This window comes from Lynx canadensis, chromosome E3 (genome assembly GCF_007474595.2).
Source record: "Lynx canadensis isolate LIC74 chromosome E3, mLynCan4.pri.v2, whole genome shotgun sequence".
NCBI lineage: Eukaryota > Metazoa > Chordata > Mammalia > Carnivora > Felidae > Lynx > Lynx canadensis.
In genome coordinates, this window is record NC_044318.1 from 32,097,119 (window position 1) to 32,111,866 (window position 14,748).

General features: G+C 54.9%; 1 protein-coding gene across 1 annotated transcript; it reads right to left on the reverse strand.

Moving 5' to 3' along the window:
* Window positions 1–490: 490 nt before the first annotated feature.
* On the reverse strand, window positions 491–10,099 carry SSC4D (scavenger receptor cysteine rich family member with 4 domains). Its single transcript, XM_030301589.1, has 10 exons — window positions 9,934–10,099; window positions 8,349–8,384; window positions 7,773–8,078; window positions 6,991–7,068; window positions 5,278–5,592; window positions 4,089–4,166; window positions 3,445–3,519; window positions 3,018–3,329; window positions 2,108–2,185; window positions 491–1,485 (listed from the first exon to the last, which is right to left on the reverse strand). The coding sequence occupies exons 1-10, from the start codon at window positions 10,097–10,099 to the stop codon at window positions 1,169–1,171; spliced, it is 1,761 nt and encodes a 586-aa protein (XP_030157449.1). The 3' UTR covers window positions 491–1,168.
* Window positions 10,100–14,748: the final 4,649 nt, after the last annotated feature.

A 14,748-nucleotide genomic window follows, 5' to 3' on the forward strand; every position in this document is an offset into this window, starting at 1 on the left:
GGCTTGACCAGGACGGTTGCTAAACAGGCAGGTCACCTACCCTGGGGCTGAGAGGGGCTCTGGCAAGATCGCCCACTTCTTTCTGCCCCTGGAGCTCCAGGTGAGGTGCCCCAAGAGCAGCCCCCGGGGACGCCCCTGTGCTGCTTTGCTCTTATCTCCCTGCTTTTTCTTGAGTATTGCTCTAGTGCCTCTCCCACCTTGCAACGTGTCTTGGAGCAGACCCTTTCCTTCTGCAGGACGAAAGTTTCTCTATATGCAAAAGGAAAGCAGGGGTGGGCTTGGGGACCCTCCGGGGCCTTACAGGCCTCATACTGCGAGTCAGCACTTCCAAGACCGTGCGGGCCTGCTGAGAGCTCTCTGATGATGCTCTTGCACGGCCCTCCATCCCCGAGCCGGTTTCCTCCAGAGAGTTCTAACCAGTCTTTGCTGCTGCCACAAATGATACACTTGTGCCCGCAAGTAAAAAGACAGGGGTGGGGGGTGGGGGGGGACAATGCTTTATTGACTTGGCACCTATAAACAGGTGGCTACAGGCCCCCAGGGTTCTTCGCTACTGCAAAGTGGAGGCTCTGTGGTGGGGGCAGCATAAATCAGAGATGTTGGTTCCAGCTGCAGGGAGGGGCCGCTGTCCCTGCTTTGGCCCCTCCAGTCCCCTTGTCCAGCCAAGCACCATCTGAGTCTGGGCCCTCACGGAGAAGGCCAGGGCAACGACCCAGGTTCTTCTGCAGCCACAGGCAGTCTAAGGTAAGAGCTGTGGGTCTCTCCTGCCTTCCCTCTTCTTGGGGCTCCCAATATGGGTTGGGGAGAGGGGGGATACTCCATTTATAGAGAGCCCCTGAGCCTCCTGGACCAGGGTCCGGTGTTGTAACAGGAGCCCCACCGAAGAAAACAGTTATGAGTCATTCCCTTCCCCCCATTTTATATTCTGGATGAGCAGCAAGTGGGAACTCTTATTGAATTGGGCCCACAATAATTGGTGACAGGTGATGTCACCTGGGTAGAGCCAGGCTCCCCCATGCAGGACCACACTCTCTGAATAGGCTCTCTCCCAGGCAAGAGGAGGGAAGGGCAGAGTGAACTGAAGTTGTCAGAGGAGGAGGGCTTCCTGGAGGAAGAGGGGCAGGCCACAGCAGGCTCCCAGAAGAGATGGTCTGCAGAACGGGCTGGGTCACAATGGCTGGCACAGGACACTGGCGTCTTCACTGTGGTCACAGTTGTGGGCATCCCAGCGGATGTGAGAGCAGAGCAGAAGGGCACTCTCGTCCCCACGGCACTTGACATTGTCCAGGAGGATAGGGCCTCGGCCCGGGCCGAAGTGGGCCTCGCCGGGGGCTGCCAGGGCCTGGCCACAGCCCAGCTGGTGGCACAGGACAGTGGCTGCCCGCAGGTCCCAAGCGTCATCGCAAACAGTGCCCCACCGTTGCCCTAGGAAGAGTTCTACGCGCCCCTCACATTGGTGGGCTCCATTGGCCAGACGCAGGTGCCCTGTGGAGAGACAAGGCCCAGGGCTGGAAGGGGCTGGCCCATGCCAGGCCATGGAAGGGGTAGACAGAAAAGGCAAAGGGTAGTGATGTCAGACACAGCATTGCTCTGGGGGCCGATGGACAAGGGCAGGTAAATCAGGTTAAAATAAGCTGGGTGGCAGTCTAGACTCAGTCTCTGGACTGGAAGAATATGTACGAGCCTTTGTGGGGTGCTGTGTCCCTGCTGAGTGCTTCATGTCTGCTCTTTCCTTAGTCTTCTGTTCATAACCCCAGACCCTCAGCCCCAGTGCCACTCTCTGGAGACTGTGCTTGTGTCTCCTGAAGGTTATCATCTCCCCTCACCCACAGGCTTAAAATTGAATTCTTTCCTTTCATCTCTTCAGGAAGGAGCCCCTTATTTTGATCCCATCTCTAGAAATCTCTAAGATTGCTCCCTTAAAACCCACTTCCCTCTTCCGGATACCATACCCTTGTAAACGAGAACAGAGACTAACACAAAACAAAGGTTCTCAAACCTGGTACAAATCTGCTGAGCTGTGTAACCTCAGGCTGTGATCTCCCCCAGTTCTGGTCCTTCCGATCCTAACGCCTCTACTTCCATCTTTGGGGCTGTGGGCACCTACCGTCCCTGGGCCGAGGAGTGGGCGCCCGGGTGGTCTCAGAACCATCCTGCTGGACTTGAAGTCCTAGCTCCTCTGGGCCTGGCTCAGCAAGGACAAAGAAAAAGAGGTGGCTGTCACATTAGGGAACATGTTCCTTGAGGCCAGGTTACCTTCTACCCTCCCAAGGGGAGCCTGATTAAGGGACAGGGAGGGCCTCACAGGACCCTGAAGGAGAACTGCTTTCTGCCACTTGGATCAGAAATGGGGTTGTGATTCTTTCACCCTGGAAACCAAAGCAGGACCCTTTGTAGCTACCCCTTTGTGGCCAAGGCTCCTAGGCCAAGGGCACCAAAGGAGGGTGAAGATCTCATTTCCCACACCAATCAATAAACAGGAGCATTTTAAAATAGGTCAGACTCTACAAACAGCCCTTTCCATTGATTCTCAAAGGTCAGACGCTTGCTCCCCGAAAGCTGATCAACTCTGCTTCCTAGAGCTTTGCGGGTCCTTGACTCAGCAGATAGAAAGAGACCCTGCCCCTCCCTTCACACAGATTTCCAGACTTTGTCCCTAGCTTTCCGCCCCTCACTGCCGCAGCGGGCGCGCCCGCCCCAAGCCCTACCCCAGTCTCACTGCAGAGGGCGCTCCCTTCCCGGCTCCGCCCATGCTGCGCAGCCGCAGAGCGCGTCTATGGTCGGGCTCCGCCTCTCTGCGGAGTGCGCGTCCTCTCCAGCCCCTCTCACGCTGCAGTGCCGCAGAGAGCCCTCACGCACGGCCCCGCCCATTTCTCAGAGGCAGCCTTACCCCGCCTGCGCCGCAGTACGCGTCTGCGCGCGGCCCCGCCCATTCCCGGGAGGCCGTGCTGCGCGGCCCCGCCCGCGCGGCAGTGCGCGCCTCTGCGCGCCTCTGCGCGGTCCCGCCGCCACCTCACCTGAGCAGAGCGCGCCGGCATCTTCGTGGTGGCCGCAGTTGTGCTGGCCCCAGCCCAGGTGGAAGCAGTCGCTCAGGTGGGCCTCCGTCCCGGCGCAGCCCACGTTGTCCAGCAGCACGGGGCCGCGCCCGTAGCCGAAGTGGCCGAGGCCCGTGGCGCCCAACGCAGGCCCGCAGCCCGCCTCGCGGCAGGCCACACGCGCGTCCGCGAAGTCCCAGTCATCGTCGCACACGGTGCCCCAGCCCCCGGCGTACATCACCTCCACGCGGCCGCGGCACGGGCCCGGACCGCCCACCAGCCGCAGCCGCCCACCTGCGGGGTGCACAGGCCCGTGGCCACAGGGGCTGGGCTGGGGCCGCTGGCTCCGGGACAGAGCCCCGGCCCTACCCCTCTCCCACCCCCACAGAACCCTGGCTCTGCCACTTACTTTTCTTCCCCGCGACCCAGGTGGCTGTGGTGAACAGTGCCATCTCCCTGGAAGGCAGGGCACCAACTCCTGTAGCTGCAGAGACAGGGCCTCTAGAGCACGTGAAGGGGAGGAGGAGGCCTTCTGGCCTACAACAGGGCACAGCGATGCCTACGAGCCCCCAGCTGTACCACACCTGCACCCCACACTCAGCCTCAATCCTAGTGTCGCCGTGTAGTCCGGTGTGGTCCTCAGGAAACTTGATTGGAATGAACCGAATCCTGTTTCCAGGCATTATTCTAATTTGAATCTCAATGATAGTTCCAGACGGGATTCCCAATGTGCTTCTAGCCTTCATTCAACCTTTAGCTCAACCCTCTCACAAGGTCTCTCGATTTCCAACCTCAGCACCCACCCAAATTGTACCTCAGAGCTTTGAAGAAATCTCTTACTGTCTCCTCCCACCTTGCTGAACTTTTCAGAGCTCTGGATTTCATCCTTGCTCCATCTGCTCGTGATTCTCTCGCCCACCTCTTCACCATCGGGCGGAAAGTCCTGGTCGGCTAGCCAGGGCCGCCTTCCAGTAGATCCAGAACAGCCTTTCTATTTCCCAGCCCTGTCTGCCTTGTCCCTACCATTCCAGCCCAGAAGGCTGGGCTCCTTACCTTCTGGCTCTGTGTGCCAGGCCCAGTCCTCTCTTGTGGCCAAGGGTGGTAGTGCGGTGAGAGTCGGGGGGCCCAGGACTAGAGCAGGAGAGAAGGGAGCAGGGTCAGAGGCCAAGGTTTTGGTTCCGGGTCAGCCTTGCGCCGTCAGGGGAGGATGGGAGGGTCTCCGTGGAGAGCACAACAGATTTTATTCCCAAACTGGGGTGGGGGGGTGGGGATCTGCCCTACTTGACAGTGTTTGTAATTTACTTTTGGTGCACAGGTGTCCACATTGCAGTTTATAAAGGGCTTTGACACACATGCTTTCGTTTCTCTCCAGTGTTTTCAGAAGCCCAGTGTGTGTCCAAGATGGAGAGACAGAGAAGGCCTTACCCACCAGGGAGGGCCATGCACAGTCCTGAGGGGCTTACAGCACAAGACTCATCCCCATCTTGCAGATAAAACAGGACTAGAAAGGGCAAGAGTCATGCTGGAGACTGTGCAGCAAGGTTAGCTGTGGCTTTGCCAGGACTCACTATGTGACCACGGGTAAGGCTCTGCCTCACTGGGCCTCAGCTTTCCCATCTGTAAACCAGGAATAATGGCCCCTGGTGTGCTGTGAGGCAGAGCAAACAATTTATATGTTATAGAGTGGAGTCCATCTGTGAAGTGCCATTACTGGCCCTATTATTCCTATTTGCTCAGGAAAAATCTCAAAATGGGAGAGGGACCAGGTGGGTGAACACACTATTGTGGTTACAGATTACAAAGGATTACAGACGGCTATGCTTGGTAATTCTGGGGGCATACCTGGGCTACAGTGAGAGAATTCTGGAGTAGCTCTGGGGTAATTCTAGAGTACTATTACTTTACTCTGGAGTATTCCATGAAGAGCACTTAGAAATTGCTAGAAAATTCCGGAGGCTTTCTTGGGGTACTGCTAAATAATTCTGGAGTATTGGTGGCACAATACCGTGAAACCTACCACAAAGAGTACTGGGACTTTCAGAGGCACTTCTAGAGCAGTACTGAGCAGTACTGAGACGTTAAAAGTAATTTTGGGGCCTTCCCGGAGAGCACTGGGGTGCATCGGGGGAAGCCACCAAGCCCCGCCCGGCCCCTCTCCCTCTCCGCCTCCGCCTCCGCCTCCGCTCGCGTCAGGACGGGGCCCCGCCCCGGTCCCCGCCCAGCCCCGCCCCCGAGCCCGCACCTGCGCAGAGCGCGCCGGCGTCCTCGTGGTGGCCGCAGTTGTGCACACCCCAGCCCAGGCTTAGGCAGGCTGCCAGGCGGGGCTCGCTGCCTTCGCAGTGCACGTTGTCCAGAAGGATGTGCCCCGTGCCATAACCGAAGAAGGCGTTGGTGGTGGCGGCCAGGGCCGCCCCACAGCCCAGTTGGCGGCAGACCACAGCAGCATCCGGCAGCCCCCAGTCGTCGTCGCAGACCGTGCCCCACAGGCCACCATGAAGGATCTCGACTCTGCCCTGACACGGGCCCACGCCCCCAACCAGGCGCACGCTGCCCTCACCTGGTGGGGGGGCGGGCCGGGAGCATTTCCCACAGGGCTGTGCCTCCCCCACCAACAGTGCACCCAATCCAGTGCTTCCCCAATGCCTCAGGCCCTCCACGTACCCACAGTGCATGGGGCCCCAGCACCTAAAACCGAGGAGAAGCTTCTCACCCAATTACCCGAAGGCACTTCCTCCTCACAGTCCCAGATTGGGGGAGGTTTGTGGGATCAGGACAAACTGGCTTTGACTGGGTCATTTTCTGACTCAAACCAACCTTCCTGGTACCGGTCCACACTCTGCTGTTTCCTCACTTACTCCTGCAGTGAAAGGAGCCTCACCTTTCCAGGTGCATTGCCAACAATTCTTCCTCTAGGAAGCCCTCCCATATCTCTAGTAGGTGAGACCCTCTTCCTCCTCTGGGCTTCCTTGCTTATTTAATCTGTCCCTCTTTGGGGCACTTTTCATTTTCTCGTTCTCCGTCATTATCCATATTTCTGTACATATCTGAGTCTCCCATTGGATTAAGCTCCGGTCCTCACCTCTTTAGCAACTTGTGCTGTTTTTTAAGTTTATTTTGAGAGAGAGAGAGAGAGAGAGAGAGAGTGTGTGTGTGTATGCGGGAGGAGTGCAGAGAGAGAGAGAGAATCCCAAGCAGGTTCTGCACCAGGAGCACGGAGCCTGACACAGGGCTCAAACTCACAGTGAGGTCATGACCTGAGCCAAAACCAAGAGTCTTATGTGTAAATAATCAAGCCATCCAGGTGCCCTCAGCTGACTATTTTTTTTAAGTTTATTTGAGAGAAATAGCATGCAAGAGAGAGGAGCAGGAGAGAGGGAGAGACAGAATCCCAAGTAGGCTCTGCACTGTCAGCACAGAGCCCAACACTGGGCTCGAACCCACAAACCATGAGATCATGACGTGAGCCAAAATCAAGAGTTGGACCCTTAACCGATCGAGCCACCCAGGTGCCCCTGTGCTGACTTTTTTTTTTAATTTTTTTTTTTAATATTTATTTTTGAAAGAGAGAGAGAAAGAGAGACAGAGAGGCAGAGTGTGAGCGGGGGAGGGGCAAAGAGAGAGGGAGGCACAGAACCCCAAGCAGGCTCCAGGCTCTGAGCTGTCTGCACAGCTGGACGTGGGGCTCGAACTCACAAACCGCGAGATCATGACCTGAGCTGAAGTCAGTCAGAGCCAGAGCCCCTGTGCTATTTTTAATCATCCCACAGGAATGCCTCCTCTTTCCCTAGCCAGACTGTGAGCAGCCTGGGGGCCTGCAAGGAGCAGGATGGGAAGGGAATGTCCCAGCTCACCCATCGGTAATCCCTCTCTTCCCACCATCAAAGGTAAGGGTGGCAGACTCCTCTCGGGGTCCTTCCCCTAAGACCCAGGTGGTCCCCATGTTGCCCTTACTTACCTTTCCCATTCTGGGGAGTTGTAGGGGGCGCCCTACTGGTTAACACTTTCCTTGTTGGGGGCTGCGTGGGCAAGAATTCTGGGAAGGAAGCAGGGTGGAAGGGAGGAGGATACATGGATCTTTCTGTTCTTCATCCTCACACCGGATGTGTGAGCGGCAGGGCATGGACCCCTAAGGTACCTGCCATAGGGCCTCTGGCCACACAAAGGGTCAAAGCCAGGAACCCTGGGGTATGAGAGGAGAAGGGGCCCCCTGAGTCCAGAAAGCCGTAGCTTCAGACAAGTTCTTTGTGTTTAGAGCAACATTACGTTACTTGAGAACTTATTAGAAATGCAAATTCCGAGGCCCCACCCCAGACCTGCAGAATCAGAAACTCTGGGATGGGGCCACCGTCTATGTTTTATTTAATGAGCCCACCAGGCGTTTTTCTTGAAAACTAGAACCAATACTCTCAAGGTCAACGCCTCTCAGAGATGTCTGCTGCAGCTCCACACCAAACGGACCTCACTGCCAGTGTTGACCCCAATTGTTTGATTGTCAAAATGGGGAGAGAGCTCGGCTGGAACCATCAAGGCCCCACATAGAAGCGATAATGCTGGTTTTCCTTCAGCCAGGATCGCACAATGAGGCAGAAGGGCCGCTGGGACCCTGACAACGAGGCCGGGGCTCCTCCCCCACACCGTGCAATTGCCACCTCTGGATTGTTCTTCTGCCATGCCAGTCCCTTCATTCGTCCATACAACCCTGCTGCCCGCCCTCCCAGGTCACAGGTCTCTGCTTACCATCGCATAGGACAGCCACATCTTCGTAGTGGAAGCAGTTGTGGACGCCCCAGCCTCGGCTGCCGCACTGGCTCAGCGCAGCTTCCTGCCCACCACACTCCACGTTGTCCAGCAGGATGGGGCCTCGGCCTTGGCCGAAGGCGAGGGGCCGCGGCACGGGCAGTGCCAGGCCGCAGCCCAGCTGTCGACACACCACGTTGGCATCCACCACATCCCAGTCATCGTCACAGACGCTGCCCCAGGAGCCGCCGTGCAAGACCTCCAGGCGCCCCCGGCAGCGGCTCGGGCCCCCCACCAGCCTCAGCTCTGTGGAGAGGGTTGGGCTGGCACCAGGGGGATTGCTGGGCCTGATGTGCAGGACGCCCACCTTGCTGCGAAGCCGTGGGAGCCTTACGGTCAGTCCCTTCCGGGCCTTATTTCTCCCTCTCTGTAAAATGGGGAGACTAGCACAATCTCTTTGGGGGCATCTAGAGTTACGGAGGGCTGGTTAGTTGTCATTCCCTGAGGCCTTCCGTCTGCTCATCTGGGTACCTGGGGGCAGGGCAGGGTGTGGGCAGGAGGGGCAGGGGCACCTACCTGGAAAGGGCAGTGGGGTGGGCTGTAGGGCGCTGGCTGAAACAGAATGAGAAAAAGCATTGGTCCCTCTGCCCCCTCCCTTGGCCACAGGGCCCTGGGAACAGCCTCCTTTCCCCCCATGATCCTTACCATCATCCCCCTCCTCTTCACTTTCCCTGCCTTTTCCAAGCTTCTCTTCTCTCTCCCTGCCTGAAACGGGTCTGTCTGCTTCTCCCCCTCTGCTGTGAAGTGCCTCAAAGACTCCCCATTTCCTGCAGGAGTCCCAGATCCTGAGCTTTCTCTACAAAGTCTTTTAGCCAGCTTCCCCTCACTTCTTTTTTTATCTTTTGAAATATTTTATTTTTAAGTAATTTTTTTAAAGTAGTCTTTACAGCCAGCATGGGGCTGGAACTCACAACCCCAAAATCAAGAGTTGCACACTCCACCCGCTGAGCCAGCCAGGAGTCCCGCCTTCCTTTACTTCTTAATTTCCCATCAGTCTTGTCTCTGGGTCTTTAACCCTGCAGTCTCGTCTACTTGAACAGTTCTGCTCGTTAGAGCCTGCAGATCCTTCTAGATATAGCTCGGAGTCCCTGCCCCTGGAGAGCCTTCCTGGAGCCTTCAGCTAGAAATGTGGTTTCCTCTCAATCTCTGGACACAGTCTCCAAGCTTTCTTGGGCCTTCTGCCTGGTGATGTGGCCCTGCCTGTCTGTGTGTTTCCTGGTATTACTCAGCAGACGCTCAGTAGCTCTGTCGTAAGTGTGCCAATTGGCTTTGGGATTTATTAGGATATCCCCCCAAAGATTTACCTATACAAGGCCTTCTGCTTCAGCTCTCATTATGTGTAAGTCAGGCACTGTGCCCATTGCTTTATGTGGCCTGGCTAACAACCAGTGGGACGCGTAAGGTAGGTAGGATTTTGCGCATGAGGAAACTTCTGGTTTAGTGAAGTGAGGCCACTTGCTCAAGGCCACACAGAGAACAAAGAATAGAGCCGAGATTCCGACACAAATAGCCACACTCTTCTTCAGCACACAATTCTGGGCACATGGCCTGGGGCGGGGTGGGGGAAGGTGGTAGGAAACAGGGAAACTGGCCCAGCGTGGGAAATTGACAAGCCCATAAAAGCCCCTCACTTGTGCGCAGGGTGTGATGGTTCTCAGGCACCTTCATGTGCCTCCAGGCGCCTCATAGAATCCTTAGGACAATGCTCTGAGGTGTGTACTGGTGTGCCCATTTTACAGATGAAGAAACTGAGACTTGGTTGCTTCTTTCTCAAGTTAGCATGGCCCCTAGGTCATTTGGTTCTATGTATTCCACAAGCTGCCTTTCTAACAGCCATTGGTGAGCCCACTCCTTTCCCTCCTTCCCTATTTCCGGTGTCCCCTAACCGCCCAGACCCTGTTTACATCGAGCCCTCACCTCCAGCACCGAGCCCTCCACTTCCCCAACTCAGACAGACCCTTAGATTTCATCAACCCTGAACAAATGTCAGAGCTGAAAAGAACTTCGGAAACAATCTCATTCACAAACCATAATTTTACAGCTGGGAAAACCAAGAGCCAGACAAGGGAAGGGTCCGGGGTTGAGGGGGGAGGGCACTCACCCAGCGGCAAAAGGAGGAGGAAGGACAGGGCCGGGGGGAGGCGTGAAGAGCCAGTGCTCCAGTCTCCCAGCCCCCGCCCCCTGCTCTTCTCTGCTGGCTGGGGACCAATTCGCATCTCTGCTTCCTCGAGCATCCAGCCAGCGGATGGCCGTTCAGATGGTCCCATCAAGGGGTGGTGGAGAAGTCACAGCTGGAACATCTGGAAATAAAGATCCTAAGTCACTTCCTCCAGCTGGAAGGGGCTCAGCGAGAGCCTCAGGGGGATGTGACATTTCCGCTTGGATTCGGCATTCTGAGTGGAGGCGGAGGCGGCGGCGGCGGCGGGGGCAACAGCTGGGCTCTCTGAGGGTAGAGCACAAGACTTAGGTCTGGCTGGAGCAGAGGGTGTGTGAGAGCCACGGCAGGAGACAAAGTTGGACTGCTGCCTGGTCCCAAAGCATCACAGGCCCGGAGTCTGTGCCGAGGGCTCAGGGTTTATCCTCCAGGGCACCGTATCCCAAAGCCTGGTGCTGGTGCCACTGGTGGTAATCCACATAATTTTAGTGGGAGATGAAAAGATGTCTACTATTGTCTTCTTTCTTTCTCTATTGAGAGAGGGGGGAGGGGTAGAGAGAGAGGGAGAGAGAATCCCAAGCAGGCTCTGCACTGTCAGCGTGGAGCCTGGTGCAGGGCTTGAACCCACGAACCTCGAAACCCTGATCTGAGCCAAGATCACGTTCTGAGCCAAAATCATGACATGGGCTGAAATCAAGAGTCAGACGCCTAACCAACTGAGCCACCAGGCACCCCTATTTTCTTTCTTTCTTTCTTTTTTTTTTTTTTTACAGTGCTTTCTGTTTATAGTAAAGGATTCTGGTTTTCCATTTATTTGGAGCATTATAAAGTTTATTTTTATTTATTTATTTATTTATTTTTTTACATTTTATTTATTTTTGATAGAGAGACACAGAGCATGAGCAGGGGAGGGGCAGAAAGAGAGGGAGACACAGAATCCGAAGCAGGCTCCAGGCTCCGAGCTGTCAGCCCAGAGCCCGACGCGGGGCTCGAACTCACAAACCGAGATCATGACCTGAGCCAAAGACCAACGCTCAACCAATTGAGCCACCCAGGCACTCCTATAGAGTTTATTTTTAAAGTTAATTTAAATCAGGGGCACCTGGATGGCTCAGTGGGTTAAATGTCTAACTCTTGATTTTGGCTCAGGTCATGATCTCACAGTTCATGGGATTCTCTCTCTCCCTCTCTCTGCCCCTTCCCTGCTCCTGTGCCCTCTCTCTGTCTAAAATCAATAAAATAACATTTTTTTAAAAAACGTTAATACAACTCAGAAGAAATGAGGGCACCTGAGCTTGGGTGGCTCAGTCGTTAAGCATCTGACTTTGGCTCAGGTCATGATCTCACAGTTGGGGAGTTCGAGTCCGGCATCAGGTTAGCTCATCCCTGCTTTGGGTAAGCACAAGCCCACTTCGAGTGAGCCCCGCTTCTCTCCGTCTCTCTCTCTCTCTCTCTCTCTCTCTCTCTCTCTCTCTCTGTCCCTCCTGGGATTTGTCTCTCTCTCTGTTCTTCACTCACTTGCACTCCCCTCCCCACAAAATAAATAAATCAGAAGAAAAGAATCAATTTAAGGAAAAAAAAAAACAGTCAAGGAAGTATGGTTCCCATGACTCTCAAATATGCCAAAATGGTGAAGGGCTGGGAGAATAGGTGACATTTGAGAGGCTCTGCCCTTTTGGGGTGGGAAGGCCTTGAAGATTATTTTTTAACGTTTATTTATTTTTGAGACAGAGAGAGACAGAGCATGAACGGGGGAGGGGCAGAGAGAGAGGGAGACACAGAATCGGAAACATGCTCCAGGCCCTGAGCCATCAGCCCAGAGCCCGACGCGGGGCTCGAACTCACGGACCGTGAGATCGTGACCTGAGCTGAAGTCGGGCGCTTAACCGACTGAGCCACCCAGGCGCCCCGAAGATTATTTTTTAAATTTTGGATTGAGAGGCACCTGGGTGGCTCAGTCAGGTTAGCACCTGGCTCTTGGTTTCAGCTCAGGTCTTGATCTTGTCATGATCTCACGGTTTGTGAGTTTGAACCTCGCATCGGATTCTGCTTGGCATTCTCTCTCCCTCTCCCTCTACTCCTCCCCTGCTCTCTCTCTCTCTCTGTCTGACGTGCTCTCTCTCTCTCTCTCAAAATAAATAAATAAACCTAAAACATGTATTTTGGATTGAGTAGGGGTGCCTGGCTGGCTCGGTCAGAAGAGCATGCCACTCTTTTTTTTTTTTTTAATGTTTATTTATTTTTGAGACAGACAGAGACAGAGTGTGAGCAGAGGCAAGGGAGGGGCAGAGAGAGAGGGAGACACAGAATCCGAAGCAAACTCCAGGCTCCGAGCTGTCAGCACAGAGCCCGCCACGGGCTCGAACTCACAAACCTGAGCTGAAGTCGGACACTTAACCCGACTGAGCCTCCCAGGTGCCCCAAGAGCATGCGACATTTAATCTCAGCGTTGTGAGTTTGAGCCCCACGTTGGGTGTAGAGATTCCTTAAAAATAAACAAATTTTGGAGTGAGGTATACAAGCCCCATCATGTGTAAATCCTACGCATGCAACTCAGTGAACATTTGCACCATGTAAGCACGTCCCAGTAAGACCCTAGGTCCCCTTTCCTGGCAGACCTCCAGCAAGAGGCCGATACAGCGCATGGACAATGATGCGACGGCTGGGGGGAGATGGGGGCCTGGTTTAGAGGATGGGTCTGTTTGGGCTACATTGAGAGGGAGATACCTCCCGGCAGGAGACCCCTGCCATCTCCCCCTGGCTTGGCCTCCGTCCGGGTATACAAACAGTCTGGTTGGGGAGAGATTGAAAACCTATCTGGATGTGGACACAGGGTTTTCAATACTCCATTCATGGGGCCCAGAACAGCCCCCAGTGGAATAATCAGCTTTTGTATTCCCTCTGCCTGACCCGGGACAGCTGGGAGATGGGGACTGAGGACTCCAAGGAGGCGTAGTCACGGGCCTGTCTTTGCTGAGGGACTCCATAGTGATCTGGGCCTGCCCCTGCTTCACCCCTGGGACCCTTGGTGGAAATGAGACTTAACTGTTCCCTGCCCTCCGGGAACTGTGACTCTCTGAAGCTCTCACACTCCCTCCTTTTGTGTGTTATTAGTGCATCTTCTGCCTTTACAGGGCGGGCCAGGCAGCACAGCACAGTGGTCAGAAGCATCAGTTCCACCACCAACCAGCTCTGTGATCTCACCTCACTAAGCCTCACTATTGTAATCTGTAAAATGGGGTTACTAATATACTTAGCTCTGACGATTGTGGCTAGGTCAAAGGAGCTAAAGTTTTGGGTTGTTTTTTTTTTTCCTAAATGTTTACCTATTTTTGAGAGACAGCACAGCAGGGGAGGGGCAGAGAGAGAGGGAGACAGAGGATCTGAAGCTGGCTCTGTGCGGACAGCAGAGTGCCCAACGCAGGGCTCAAACTCCCAAATCGTGAGATCATGACCTGAGCCAAAATTGGACGCTTAACCTACTGAGCCACGCAGGTGCCCCTAAAGAGCTAAAGTTTATAGAAGGTTTAGCCCAGTGCCTGACCCACCGTATGTGTGGGAGCTACTGCTATTGTTACTACTATCTGTGGACCTTTTTTGGGGCAAGTGCCAGATCTTGTTCAATGGCACCATCTGGCACAGGGTGGACACTCAGGAAATGTTTGTTGAATGACTGAATGAAGTTTAGGGCTGCAGAATCATAGAATGAAGCAGTCAGAGGGGCCTGGGATATCATCAAGGGCAATTCCACATCCGACCAGTAGAAAACTTGTCATCCTCCCTCTCTCTCTCTCTCTCTCTCTCTCTCTGTCTCTCTCTCTCTCTCACACACACACACACACACACACACACACACACACACTAGCAGAAGTGAAGTATTCATACCTGGGTGAATGTTCTGGGCTCTTTCTGTCCCTTCTTCCACGGTCAATCCAAGGTTAAATCTCAAATCACTTTTTCTGCCCCCAGTAGTTTAGGAGGGGGAAGAATCCCCCAAATGCAAATCAGCACAGTCCTTTCTTCTTTCCTTTCCAAAGCTGGAAGATAAGCTGAGGCCAAGTCCCCGTCCATGGAGCTCACTCGTGGCCCCAGCCTGTCCCCACCAGACCTCAGGGGCAGAGGGAGGCAAAGGGAGAGTGGAGGTGACCCGCAGAGTCTGGAGCAGCCCCAGAGAAGGGGCACCCAGGCAGAGGAGGAGCTCCCGGCTGCAGGGGAGGGGGGCGGCGCAGGGGGGAGGCAGGCGTGGATTCCCAGGGCCAGGCAGCCCCTCCTTCCCCTTCCCCCTACCCCCAGGGCTCAGGTTTCAGAAAGGCAGCTCTGCCAAGCATCCCTGAGCTCCTGCAACAGCCCTGCTCCAACTGTTGCCGCCTGGGAGTCCCCTTGATTAAGCCCTGACCCACGTCCCACTGGGGGGTTGGAAACATGGTCACAGGAGCCAGAGTGTATGCGGTGGGCTTCGCGTTCAGGCAGGGCCCTGATCTTGCTGCTGATTGTGCTGTTGTTCCTCTTGAGTTACCTTTTGAGCTTTGGGGCTGTTGTAGTTATAGGTGACAAGAAGTGGCAGGAGGCTTATTCTATAGTTTGCATCTCCCATGAAATGCTGTGCTAGAATTCTGCACCTTCCCCCTGGAACAACAAACTCTCAAAGCTGAAGCGCCTCTCGCCTCCGCAGGGCAGTGCACCCACATCAGCCCCGGGGCCACTTTAAAAATATATACAGATTCCTTGGGGGCACCTGGGTGGCTCAGTCGGTCGAGTGTC